At 43.5% G+C, this 13,076-nt stretch overlaps 1 protein-coding gene across 5 annotated transcripts in view; it reads left to right on the forward strand.

The window, feature by feature from the left end:
- TTC12 (tetratricopeptide repeat domain 12) overlaps window positions 1–13,076 on the forward strand; it is a 53,494-nt gene that overhangs the window by 11,476 nt on the left and 28,942 nt on the right. For all 5 annotated transcript variants that reach the window (XM_045482835.1, XM_045482838.1, XM_045482836.1 and 2 more), the window contains 3 exons: window positions 121–198; window positions 1,222–1,343; window positions 12,652–12,711. In XM_045482835.1, the coding sequence (XP_045338791.1) occupies window positions 121–198; window positions 1,222–1,343; window positions 12,652–12,711 (260 nt within the window). The remainder of the gene's footprint in view (window positions 1–120; window positions 199–1,221; window positions 1,344–12,651; window positions 12,712–13,076) is intronic.

Genomic DNA, 13,076 nt, shown 5'->3' on the forward strand with positions numbered 1-13,076 from the left:
ATATGCATGAGGTGTGTGCCTCTAAAGCTTTTAAAGAAGATTTCTTCTGAATTTGAGCTAAAGAACTGATTATGATATCTGGATTTTTCTCTCTAATATTTGAAATTACCCTGCTGTCAGAAGCCTTCTTGGCATCCGTGGAGTTGGATGCAAAGGAACGTGCCAGGAGAAGGAGGGAGAACAAAGTCTTAGCAGATGGTAACTGTCTGTCTTCACTTCCCAAGAGCTGGGATGATTTGTGCCCGAAAGATCATGAGTCTGTCTGCTGATACTTGAGTTCAGCGAGATTCCCGGCTGGGGGTTCATAATGGTCTCGAGGCAGTGGAGCCTGGCCAGGCAGAAGCCAGCGCTGTCTGCTCCCTGTCCCTGCTGCAGCAGACAGGGAAGAGGGCAGAGCCCTCCATCAGGCTCCACAGCCAGACCGCTTTCTAAAGCACAGGGACGGACCTGGCAGACCAGCGCTCAGCAGTCAGTAGGGAGGGTGGAAGTGAGGTGCGCAGGCTGGCCTGAGGCACAGAAGGGAGAGTGAAAAAGAAAAATCAGACAGTAAAACGTAGATGTGAGAAGGGAGAGGAGAAATGGAGAGAGAGACGGAGTTGTGCGTGTGTTGGAGGGACACACGCATTTGGCACTTTTGTGTCTCCCAGCGGCACGTGCTGTGCATGAACAGCTCCACATCTGCTGGAAAATGACTTATTTGGCCGTCTTTGTGAGACACTGAATGTCAGACTCGGCCTTTGTGGCAAACTTGGAGAGGTTCGGAGTTTTGAGGCAGAAACATTTTTTTTCTTAAACACTTTTTTTTTAAGTTTATCTTGAGAGAGCGAGCGAGAGCAGGGGAGGGGCAGGGGGGGTGGGGGAGAGCAGCTGGCTCTCTGCTGCCAGCGTAGATCCCGACGCAGGGCTCGAACTCACAAACCATGAGATCATGACCTGAGCTGGAATTGAGTTGGACGTTTAACCGACTGAGCCACCCACATGCCCCAGAAACATTTATTTTTCGGAGAAGCTACTTAGGAGACTTGGGGATAGGTTTGGAGGGGAAAAAAAACCCTTAAAGAGGCTGATCCCAAAACATCTGTAGAGAAACAGGCAGCAGATCTCCTCTGGGTTGATGGAAGCTATGACCTTCAAAGCTGGGTCCCAAAGCCAGGGGAATAAAGTCTGAGAGAATTATCCCGTGTGCGGGCAGAGCTCACCTGTATGACTTTTATTCTCCAGCCCTAAAACAGAAGGGGAACGAAGCGTTTGCCAGAGGTGACTATGAAGCGGCCATCCTGTGCTACAGTGAGGGTTTGGAGAAGCTGAAGGATATGAAGGTGCTGTACACCAACCGAGCCCAGGTCAGTGAGCCAGCAGTGTGTCGGTGGTGCCTTCTCAGGGGACGGTGGCCACCGAGTTTGTGAAAACCGAACATGAGACCAGATGTCACCAGCGGTGCACTGTCAGCGCTTACCAGCTGGCTCTGGTTGGGGTGTGGGGGGCAACCGCTTTGCATGGAGCATTTGCCACCTTCCACGGTGTCCGGGCTCTCACCGTGGTCCACTTTCCAGCTGCCGTCTTGAAGGGGTGGAAGGGTGACTTGGGAAGAGCTACACCCAGCCAGTCCTGTCCGTGGTATGAGTCAGCTCCCACACATCACCGATGGTAAAACGGGTGAATGAAACGGCCTATGAGCATTGGATTCTGGCGTCACTGGGTTTGTCCAGCCCCCTCTGGCTGGTAGCCTGAACTCCTCAGGTTCCCTTCCTTACTCCATCAGCTCCCATTTGATTAAGATTATTCTATGACTGGGATCAACTGGATAGCTAGCTGATGGGCCTAGACCCAGTTTTGCAAAAATTTTGAGTTTCTGAACTCCCTAAAACCTCAGTTTTGTATCATATGATCTCAGTTTTGTGGTACACCAGGTAAAAGGCATCACCCAGATGTTTACTACCTACTACCGAGTAAAGGGACAAGGTTGATAGGTCTCAAACAGAAATGTCCCCTGTGGCCTATCTTTGAAAGGCACTTGAGCTTGTGTGAGGCAGAGCTCTGTTAGGCCTGCAAAGGTGGCGGACTTGCGGGCACGATGATCCACCACTGGTCAGGAGATGCCAGCAGGACCGGTGTGAGGTGCACTAGCCACCATGTCATTGACAAGAGGAACAGGACGCGGCAGAGCCCTCAGCAGCTCCAATTTCTGTAACTCAGGATCAGGAGTGTCCTGCTGTGGTAGGTTGAGAGGAACGGTGAAAGCAAGAAACAGGACGTTTGGAGGCCAAAAAGTCTGGGAAGTGATAGTGATTTCCTGAGAAATAAATCCAAGCACCCGGGCACACCGTCCCCTCAGTAGCTCAGCAGTTTGAGGGTTGAGGTGTAACTTACCTAGCCCCATCTGGGAAAAAAATTGATATAAGGGAGTGAACTGGTAAAGAGAACGGCCAGAGACTGATTTACCGGTGTGCATTCTACCACCCTAACAAGATTATGAACTTTTCCATCAACCTCCCCGCCCCCACCCAGTGCTTTTCTTATAATAGATGTTTAATAAACCCTTGCTAAGTTACATAACACTGGAAGCACAATAAGTCTATTTAAGGGAATTACGTTTCTGTTGACGCTTTGGAAGAAGCATTCAAATGCAAGCAATTAATGTAATAATTACAATTCCTTTTTACTTATCACCAGATTTGGTCTCCAAAACATTTACCTACTGATGCTTTTGCAGTCTTGTTACTTTGAAGTTATTTGAAAGCAGTAAAATTGAATTGCTTTTAAAATGTTATGTAATTCAGACTTTTATCTAATTCAGATGGTCTGTACCCCAATCCACCAAAATTAGTTACGTTTTTACTGTACTCAAGTCTAAGCAGCACATTGATTAGTTCTGAAGAATCACATTAAGAATGAATGTGGATAAAAATAAATAAACGTAATGAAAAGCTTTGGGGAAGTAATTCCTCCCATCTTTCCCAAAGAGAAAACTTATTCAAAGATGAAGGAATGCAGAGTGCGCTGCTTGGTGTTAACAATCACCGAATCACTGAATCTCGGTGGGGGGGGGGGGGGGGAGGGGGGAACAAAGGTGGTGGAATAACACGGAAGGTTTCTTGTGTATCACGTCCATGAAATACAGCCAGACCAACCCTAAACCATCCTGCACACCTAGAAAACTGATCTGAGGATTAACACGACAATCTGCACAACCTGAACCACACAATTCAGCAGGTATGCGGCGCAGAGAGGTGAGCTGGGGGAGACAGAAGCCACGGAGGGCAGGGAGCTGTTTTTGTGTGTGGAGAGAGGACGGAGACAGGGGAGAGAGTGTAGGAAAAGCACCCTCCCCAAAAGCAGCTGGAGAGAAAGCCGAAAAGTGGAAACAGCCGCAGGGATTGAACTAAAAAGGGAGAAAGGAGAAAGGAGAGGGTTTAAATTCCGTTAAGACTCTATAAACAAGGAGCGCAGTTTCAAGTCTCAAACTCTGCAGCTCCATACCTGGTGGTGCTCTGGTGGAAAGGGCGAATCCACAGGCGCAGAGTGAAGTCCGGGGGTCTTTGGGACACATGGGCAGAGGCGGTTCCCCTGCTGGAAGGACTCCCCACAGGCAGAGGTCCCAGCGGACCCGGGAGAACCGCCACATTCGCTGGTGCTGGAATGAGGTCGTTAAGGGTGAAGCCTGGTGCCAGGTGTGTGTTGTGGTTTTCCGTGATCCCGGAAACACTGCTGCTACACGATCTCGGGAACTTTTTCTGGGGTGGGGGGGCGGGGGGCTGGCACCCGGCCGCAGTCTCTGGGCACTGGTAGCAGCATGGTCCTGCGAATGTTTCTGGGTGCGGCCGGCACCCGGCCATTGCTCGGTGAGACCCTTCAGCAGAGGGGCAGAACGGGTCAAAGCCACAGTCCTTCAGAGGTGAGAGGTCGGGAAAAACAGCTGCCTTTGAGATAAAACTCAGGAGGAAGGTGCCACCTGGCAACCTCACGGTCACGGACAGTGTAAAAGCAGGGAGTGAAAGGAAGCCGGAAACAAAGGACAGGTGCGTAATTGCTGACCGGGCAGAGTTCCCATACTAGGGACTGGGTGGCTGGGTGACTCCATTTCCATCGGTCCCGCGCATGCACGTACACACTTACAAGCTCCATAACAATCCACCCCAGTAAGCTAAGCAGCGCCATCTAGTGGAGAACGGAACGATTACACTAAGCCCTGCCCAGCTGGGCCAACCTTGCTCTTTGGGAACACAAGTCTCTCCACCTGCTTAGTTTACGGAGTATAAAACACTTCATACTTTGACTTCTAGGGGAAAGTGAAGTAATTTCGTTCATACTTCAGTCTGTTCCCTGGTCCATCTATTCAGTTTTCTTTTTTTTTTTTTTCTCTTTTTCGTTTCTTTTCTTTTTCTTGAATACAGAAAGATAAAATATTTATTTTTAGCTTCAATTTTTATTAAATATATTTTTCTTAATTTTTTTAACTATGTTTTTTACTGTTGTGTAAATTTTTTCAAATTCTGTTTAACTTCCATCATTTCATTGTGTTCTATTTCAATGTATTCATTTTTTCAAATTTTCAAACTATTTCCTTTTTTTTTCCTTCTTTTTTGCTCTAATCTATCAAGCCCCTTTCAACACCCAGACCAAAACACTCCTCGGATATAGCATCATTTATATGATATGTGTGTGTGTGTGTGTGTGTGTGTGTGTATTGTTTTTAATTTTTTACTTTTAATATTTTTTTAATTTTAATTTTTTTACCCCATTAATTCCCTTTATCCCTTCAAAATGACAAAATGAAGAAATTCACCCCAAAAGAAAGAGCAGGAAGAAACGACAGCCAGGGACTTAACCAACACAGATAACAAGCAAGATGTCCAACCAGAATTTAGAATCATGATAATAAGAATACTACCCTGAGTCAAAAATAGATTAGAATCCCTTTCTGCAAGGATAAAAGAAGTAACACCTAGTCAGGATGAAATAAAAAAAGCTATAACTGAGCTGCAATCCCAAATGGATTCCACAGCTGCAAGGATGAATAAGGCAGAGCAGAGACAAAGCAATATAGAGGACAAACTTATAGAGAATAATGAAGCAGAAAAAAAGAGGGAGACTAAGGCAAAAGAGCACAATTTAAGAATTAGAGAAATCATTGATTTATTAAAAAGGAACAACATCAGAATCATAGAGGTCCCAGAAGATGAAGAGAGAGAAAAAAGAGTAGAAGAGTTATGTGAGCAAATCATAGCAGAAAACTTTCCTCACCTGGGGGAAGACACAGACATCAAAATCCAGGAAGCACAGAGGACTCCCATAAGATTCAACAAACACTGACCATCAACAAGGCATATCGTAGTCAAATTACCAAAATACTCAGGCAAGGAAAGAATCATGAAAGCAGCAAGGGAAGAAGAGTCCTTAACCTACAAGGGAAGACAGATCAGGTTGACAGCAGACCTATGCACAGAAACTTGGCAGGCCAGAAAGGAGTGGCAGGATATATTCAATGTGCTGAATTAGAAAAATGTGCAGCCTGAATTTGTTATCCAGCAAGGCTGTGATTCAAAATAGAAGGAGAGATTAAAAGTTTCCCAGAGGAACAAAAATTAAAGGAGTTCGTGACCACTAAACCAGCCCTGCAAGAAATTTTAAGGGGGACTCTCTGAGGGGAGAAAAGATGAATAAATAAATATCAAAAGCAAGACACACTAGAAAGGACCAGAGAACACCACCAGAAACTCCAACTCTACAAGCAACATAATGGCAATAAACTCATATCTTTCAGTCCTCACTCTAAACATCAGTGGACTAAATGTTCCAATCAAAAGATATGAGGTAACAGAATGGATAAGAAAACAAGATCCATCTAATATGTTGTTTACAAGATACCCACTTTAGACATAAAGACACCTTCACATAATAGTAAGGGGATGGAGAACCATCTATCATGCTAATGGTTGACAAAAGAAAGCCAGAGTAGCCATACTTAAATCTGACAATCTAAACTTTAAAGACTTGTTACACTCTTTAACAAGAGATGAAAAAGGGCATTATATCATAATTAAGGGGTCTATCCTCCAAGAAGACTTAACAATTGTAAACATTTATGCTCCAAATGTGAAAGCACCCAAATATAAAAATCAATTAATCACAAACATAAACTCATTGATAATAATACCATAAGATTAGGGGACTTCAACACCCCACTTACAACAATGCACAGATCATCTAATCGGAAAATCAACAAGGAAACAATGGCTTTGAATGACACACCGGACCAGATGGACTTAACACATGTATTCAGAACCTTTCATCCTAAAGCAACAGAATATACATTCTTCTCCAGTGCACATGGAATGGTCTCCAGAATAGATCACATAGTGGGACACAAATCAGCCCTCAACAAGTACTAAAAGATCGACATCATACTGTGCATATTTTCAGACCACAATGCTATGAAACTCGAATCAACCACAAGAAAAAATTGGAAAGGTAACAAATACTTGGAGACTAAAGAGCATCCTACTAAAGAATGAATGGGCTAACCAAGAAACTAAAGAGGAAATTTAAGAGTACATGGAAGGCAATGAAAATGATAACACCACAGCCCAAAACCTGTGGGATGAAGCAAAGGCGCTTGCTTATAAGAGAAAAGTATATAGCATTCCAGGCCTTCCTAAAGAAGGAAGAAAGGTCTCACATATACAACCTTACCTTATACCTTAAAGAGCTGGAAAAAGAACAGCAACTAAAACACGAAACCACCAGAAGACAGGAAATAATAAAGATCAGGGCAGAAATTAATGCTATCAAAAACAACAACAACAACAACAACAAAACAAAACAGTAGAACAGATCAATGAAACCAGAAGCTGTTTCTTTGAAAGAATTAACAAAATTGATAAACCACTAGCCAGTTTGACCAAAAAGAAAAAGGAAAGGAGCCAAATAAAATCAAAAATGAAAGAGGAGAGATCACAACCAACACAGCAGAAATAAAAACAATAAGAGAATATTTTGAGCAATTATATGTCAATAAAATGAGCAATCTGGAAGAAAGGGACGAATTCCTAGAAACATATACACTACCAAAACTGAAACAGGAAGAAATAGAAAATTTGAACAGATCCATAACCAGTAAAGAAATTGAATTAGTAATAAAAAAAAATCTCCCCAAAAACAAGAGTCCAGGGCCAGATGGCTTTCCAGGGGAATTCTACTAAACACTTAAGGAAGAGTTAACATCTATTCTCTTGAAGCTGTTCCAAAAAAATAGAAATGGAAGGAAAACTTCCAAACTCTTTGAATGAAGCCAGCATTACCTTGATTCCAAAACCAAAGACCCCACTAAACAGGAGAACTGTAGACTACTTTCCCTGATGAACATAGATGCAAAAATCCTCAACAAGATATTAGCCAACTGAATCCAACAGTACATTAAAAAAATTATTCACCACGACCAAGTGAGATTTATACCTGGGATGCAGGGCTGGCTCAATACCACAAAACAATCAATGTGATTCATCACATCAATACAAGAAAGGACAAGAATCACATGATTCTCTCAATAGATGCAGAGAATGCATTTGACAAAATACAACATCCTGTCTTGATAAAAACCCACAAGAAAGTAGGGATAGAAGGATCATACCTCAAGATCATAAAAGCTGTATATGAAAGACCCAACACTAATATCATCCTCAATGGGGAAAAACTGAGAGCTTTCCCCCTAAGGTCACGAACAAGATAGGGATGTCCACTCTCACCAGTGTTATTCAACATAGTATTGGAAGTCTTAGCCTCAGCAATCAGACAACACAAAGAAATAAAAGGCATCCAAATCAGCCAGGAGGAGTCAAATTTTCACTCTTCGCAGATGACATGATACTCTGTATGGAAAACCCAAAAGATTCCACCAAAAAACTGCTAGAACTGATCCATGAATTCAGCAAAGTGGCAGGATATAAAATCAATGCACAGAAATCAGTTGCATTCCTATACACCAACAATGAAACAACAGAAAGAGAAATCAAGGAATCAATCCCACTTACAATTTCACCAAAACCCATAAAATACCTAGGAATAAATCTAACCAAAGAGGTGAAAAATCTACACACTGAAAACTATGAAAAGCTTATGAAAGAAATTGAGGAAGGCAAAAAAAAAATGGAAAAATATTCCAAGTTCCTGGATAGGAAGAACAAATATTGTTAAAATGTCAATACTATCCAAAGCAATCTACATATTCAATGCAAACCCTATCAAAATCACACCAGCATTCTTCACAGAGCTAGAACAAGCAATCCTAAATTTTGTATGGAATCAGAAAAGACCTCAAATAGCCAAAGCGATCTTGAAAAAGAAAACCAAAGCAGGAGGCCTCACAATCCCAGACTTCAAGCTATATTACAAAGCTGTAATCATCAAGATAGTATGGTACTGGCACAAAAACAGACACTCAGATCAATAGAACAGAATAGAGAACCAGAAATGGACCCATAAACGTATGGCCAACTAATCTTTGACAAAGCAGGAAAGAATATCCAATGGAATAAAGATAGTCTCTTCAGCACGTGGTGCTGGGAAAATGGGACAGCGACATGCAGAAAAATGAACATGGACCACTTTCTTACACCATACACAAAAATAAACCCAAAATGGATGAAAGACCTGAATGTAAGACAGGAAGCCATCAAAATCCTAGAGGAGAAAGCAGGCAACAACCTCTTTGACCTTGGCCACAGCAACTTCTTACTCAACATGTCTCCAGAGGCAAGGGAAACAAAAGCAAAAATGAACTATTGGGATCTCATCAAAATAAAAAGCTTCTGTACAGTGAAGGAAACAGTCAGCAAAACTAGAAGGCAACTGATGGAATAGGAGAAGATATTTGCAAACAACATATCAGATAAAGGGTTGGTATCCAAAATCTATAAAGAACTTATAAAACTCAACACCAAAAAAACAGATAATCCAGTGAAGAAATGGGCAAAAGACATGAATAGACACTTCTCCAAGGAAGCCATCCAGATGGCCAAGTGACACATGAAAACATGCTCAACATCACTCATCATCAGGGAAATACAAATCAAAACCACACTGAGATACCACCTTACACCTGTCAGAATGGCTAACATTAACAATTCAGGCAACAACAGATGTTGGCGAGGATGCAGAGAAAGAGGATTTCTTTGGCACTGCTGGTGGGAATGCAAACTGGTGCAGCCACTCTCGAAAACAGTATGGAGGTTCCTCAAAAAATTGAAAGTAGAACTACCCTATGACCCAGCAATTGCACTACTAGATATTTATCCAAGGGATACAGGTATGCTGTTTTGAAGGGGCACGTGCACCCCAATGTTTATAGCAGCACTATCAACATAGACAAAGTATGGAAAGAGCCCAAATGTCCATCAATGGATGAATGGATAAAAAAGATGTCATATACAGTGGAGTATTACTCAGCAATCAAAAAGATTGAAATCTTGCCATTTGCAACTACGTGGATGGAACCAGAGGGTATTATGCTAAGTGAAATTGGCCAGAGAAAGACAAATATCATATGACTTCACTCATATGAGGACTTTTAGACACAGAACAGGTGAACCTAAAGGAAGGGAAGCAAAAATAATATAAAAACAGGGAGGGGGCCAAAACATAAGAGACTCTTAACTATGGAGAACAAGCAGAGGGTTACTGGAGGGGCTGTGGGCGGGGGCTGGGCTAAATTGGTAAGGGACATTAAGGAATCTACTCCTGAAATCATTGTTGCACCATGTGCTAACTAACTTGGATGTAAATTAAAAAGTAAAATAAGAACTGTGAAAAAAAAAAAGAATCACCAAATCACGATTGGCTATTTTTAAAATGCCTCCCGTTTGCATGCAATGTTAGAAACACTTAATAAGACCCTGTGAATTGAGTGTTGATGTTTGCTAGAGAGAAAACGTACCCTTTCATTGCTCTGTGTTTCTCCTGGAGCTAAAGTTATGATCAATAGGTTGCTGGCATAATTTAGATCAATCAGGAGTTTAATTGCCATTTGGGAAAGTAGTTCTTTTTAAGAAGTGGAAAAGCAAAAGAGACGAGGGAATTTATAGGGTGTTGAATCCAAGCCTTAAAAAAAAAGAAAGAAAGAAAGAAAAGGAAAAGGAAAAGGCTGTGTAGAGAAATTGTTGAAGCCAGTGTATGCATTTTCAGAGTCTGTATGTCTCCTGACTAACAATGTCACGGATTTGTGACTACCTTTGTCTAAAAGGATGCTAGTTTCCTCCTCACATCATCTGACTTTCAAATGAAACCCCAAACCCTGGGGGAAAGGATGGTGCTCTGTGGAACAGACAGTTCAAAGAGTCATCATCTTCAATTAGTCCAGAGCCTGAGTTAATGAAAGCACTGCTCAGCAGCTTCCTTTCTATGGGAGCAAATCGCTGCGCTGCTGAACTTCATTAGCCAGCTCTTGCCTGCTCCCTCCTTGCTTGGGATGAGTTATAACACTGGCCCCATAATTGGCTTGACCATGTAAATATCTGCTCAGAGTTATCAATAACAATGTCACGGTGCCCAGTACAGTTTTGATCAGGGGCAGAACTATACATGTATGGGCTCTAGCTTGGGTGACTGATGGGACCCTGGGGAAACCCCTTATTCTCCAAGTGCCTGGTTTTCCTTTCACACACCAGAGTGATCATTGCTGCTTCCTGGGAGCTTTCCAAGAGAAGAGTGCTTAAAGTCTGTTTAGTTCAACTTAATAAGAATTTATTGGGTATCTATTGTGTCCAGAATTAATTCAGAAGGTATGGTAGCCATCACACTTGCTGTTGAGCAGCGCTTTGTTAGTTTATATGTCACTAGTTCTCTGAAACTATAAATGAACTGAATTCAGTTTCGATTGAGTGGATCCCAGGATTCTGAGTCAATTCTTAATTTTCAAGATTGTCCCTAATTCTGAGTCTGGGGTGGGGGGAGGGGGTAGGAGGGAATCCCAGAAGAGGCTCCCAGGGCATTTGGCACTGGTGGATTGTAGTGATGGTCTGACTCTTAAATGTTAGACCATTTTCTAGATCCCTTCCTTCTTGCTGTGCTTATGAGGAAAGAAGGAGAAATTTTTCTTCGTCTTTTTTTTAGTACCAGCTTTATTGAGATATAATTGGCGTAACATGCAATTCACCCATTTAAAGTATATGAATCAGTGGTTTTTAGTGTATTCACAGAGTTGTGCAGCCATCACTGTAAGCAATCTTAGAACATTGTCATGATCGCAAAAAGAAACCCCATACCCTTTAAGTAGCCCTCCATGCTCCTGTGCACCCCTACCCCTGCCTCAGTGCTCCCATGCACCCAGCCCCAGCACTCCCGTGCACCCTTACCCCCCGCCCCAGTGCTCCCCTGCACCCCCACCGCTCCCATGCACCCCTGCCCCCAGCCCCAGTGCTCCCATGCACCCCTACCCCCACCCCAGTGCTCCCCTGCACCCTCACTGCTCCCATGCACCCCTGCCCCCAGCCCCAGCCCTCCCGTGCACCTCTACCCACAGCCCTCGGCAACCACGAATCGACTTTCTGTCTCCATACATCTGCCTCCTCTGTACATTTCATTCAAATAGAGTCATGCATATTGTTTCCTTTTGTGTCTGGCTTCTCTCCTGTAACATGTTTTCAAAGCTCATCCATGTTGTAATATGTACTGATGCTTCATTTTTATTGCCAAATAATATTCCACTGTATGGATGGACCACGTTTTAGTTATCCATTCATCAGTTGATGGACATTTGAGTTGTTTCTGCTTTTTGGGTATTATCAACAATGCTGCTGTGAACATCTGTGCACAAGTTTTTATGTGCCTGTGTTTACAGTCCCTTTGGGTATACATACACCCAGGAGTGGCTGGATCATATGGTAATTCTGTGTTTAACCCTTTGAAGAACTAACTGCCAGACTGTCTACCAAAGTGGCTACCCCACTTTACATTCCCACCAGCAGTGTGTGAGGGTTCTGATTTTTCTGCATTCTCACCAACACTTATTATTACCTCTTTGATTCGCTCTACCATTTGGTTTCCTTCTGGAGCATCCACAGTAGGGTAGATTCTAGAAGTCAGCTCTTACTTTGTAGATGTGTTTAGTGTGCTACGTACTTTCTTTTGCCTTTCCAGATCCTCTTCCTCCCTGCCTTCTGTGCCCTGGGGGGACTGACTCTGTGGACTGGCCCTCTGACTTCCCAGCTTTCTAGCTTGCATGGGTTCAGCCAGTGAGATCAGAAGGAAGGAGGAAATGAGAGTGGGGTATTTATTCTCCCACCTGTAGCCCTACTAAAGGCCTCAGCTCCCACCAGGCAGTGCCGTCCACAAAGCTGTCCTCTCCCATCTGTCCATGGCTCGTCCTTCTGCCCCCTCACCCTAGCAGCGGTAACGGCTGTCCATTGTTGCTAGACTTGGGGTTCTGTAACGTTCCTGTTGGTTTCCCTGAGCCTTGCCCTCAGCTTGTAGGTAGCCCTTCTGTTAAAGTCACCTCATGTGTGTGTGCCCTCCGTTTTCTGCTGGAGCCCTGGCTGACATGGGGAGGGACTGGTTCCCTGTCATCACCCTTCTGTTGTTGGACTGCTCTTTCTGTGTCAACTGAAGACCGCTTGCTGAAGAATTATGTATCAACAGCAGCTGTTTGTGTCATTACAGGCTTATATAAAACTCGGGGACTTCCAGAAAGCAGTAGTGGATTGTGAGTGGGCTCTGAAGGTAAGAAGATGGACCTTTTTTCCACATGATGGAGCCTGGCCTGCCAGGCAGGGCATCTCGGTCCTGAAGGGAATGGAGGGGAGCGGCCAGAGTTTCATGGCGGGCCATGAGCTCTGCAGTCAGAGCCTCGGTTTCCTCATCTATAAAATGGGATAAACAGAATTGTTGTAAGGGTCACGGTAATGCATATGGAGCACCCAGCTCGTAGTAAGTACTCCAGAGAGGCTGCTGTTAATGCTGGTTTTTCAAGGTTTCTTTTGCAAGGGCTCATTCTTTTCTGCTGTATTATCAGCAGCTCTGCTTCATGTGGCAGTGGTAACGCCTCTTTCTGTTTCTAGAACCAACCACGGGAACTTGCTTGTGCA

Source organism: Leopardus geoffroyi, chromosome D1 (genome assembly GCF_018350155.1).
Source record: "Leopardus geoffroyi isolate Oge1 chromosome D1, O.geoffroyi_Oge1_pat1.0, whole genome shotgun sequence".
NCBI classification, from domain to species: Eukaryota; Metazoa; Chordata; class Mammalia; order Carnivora; family Felidae; genus Leopardus; species Leopardus geoffroyi.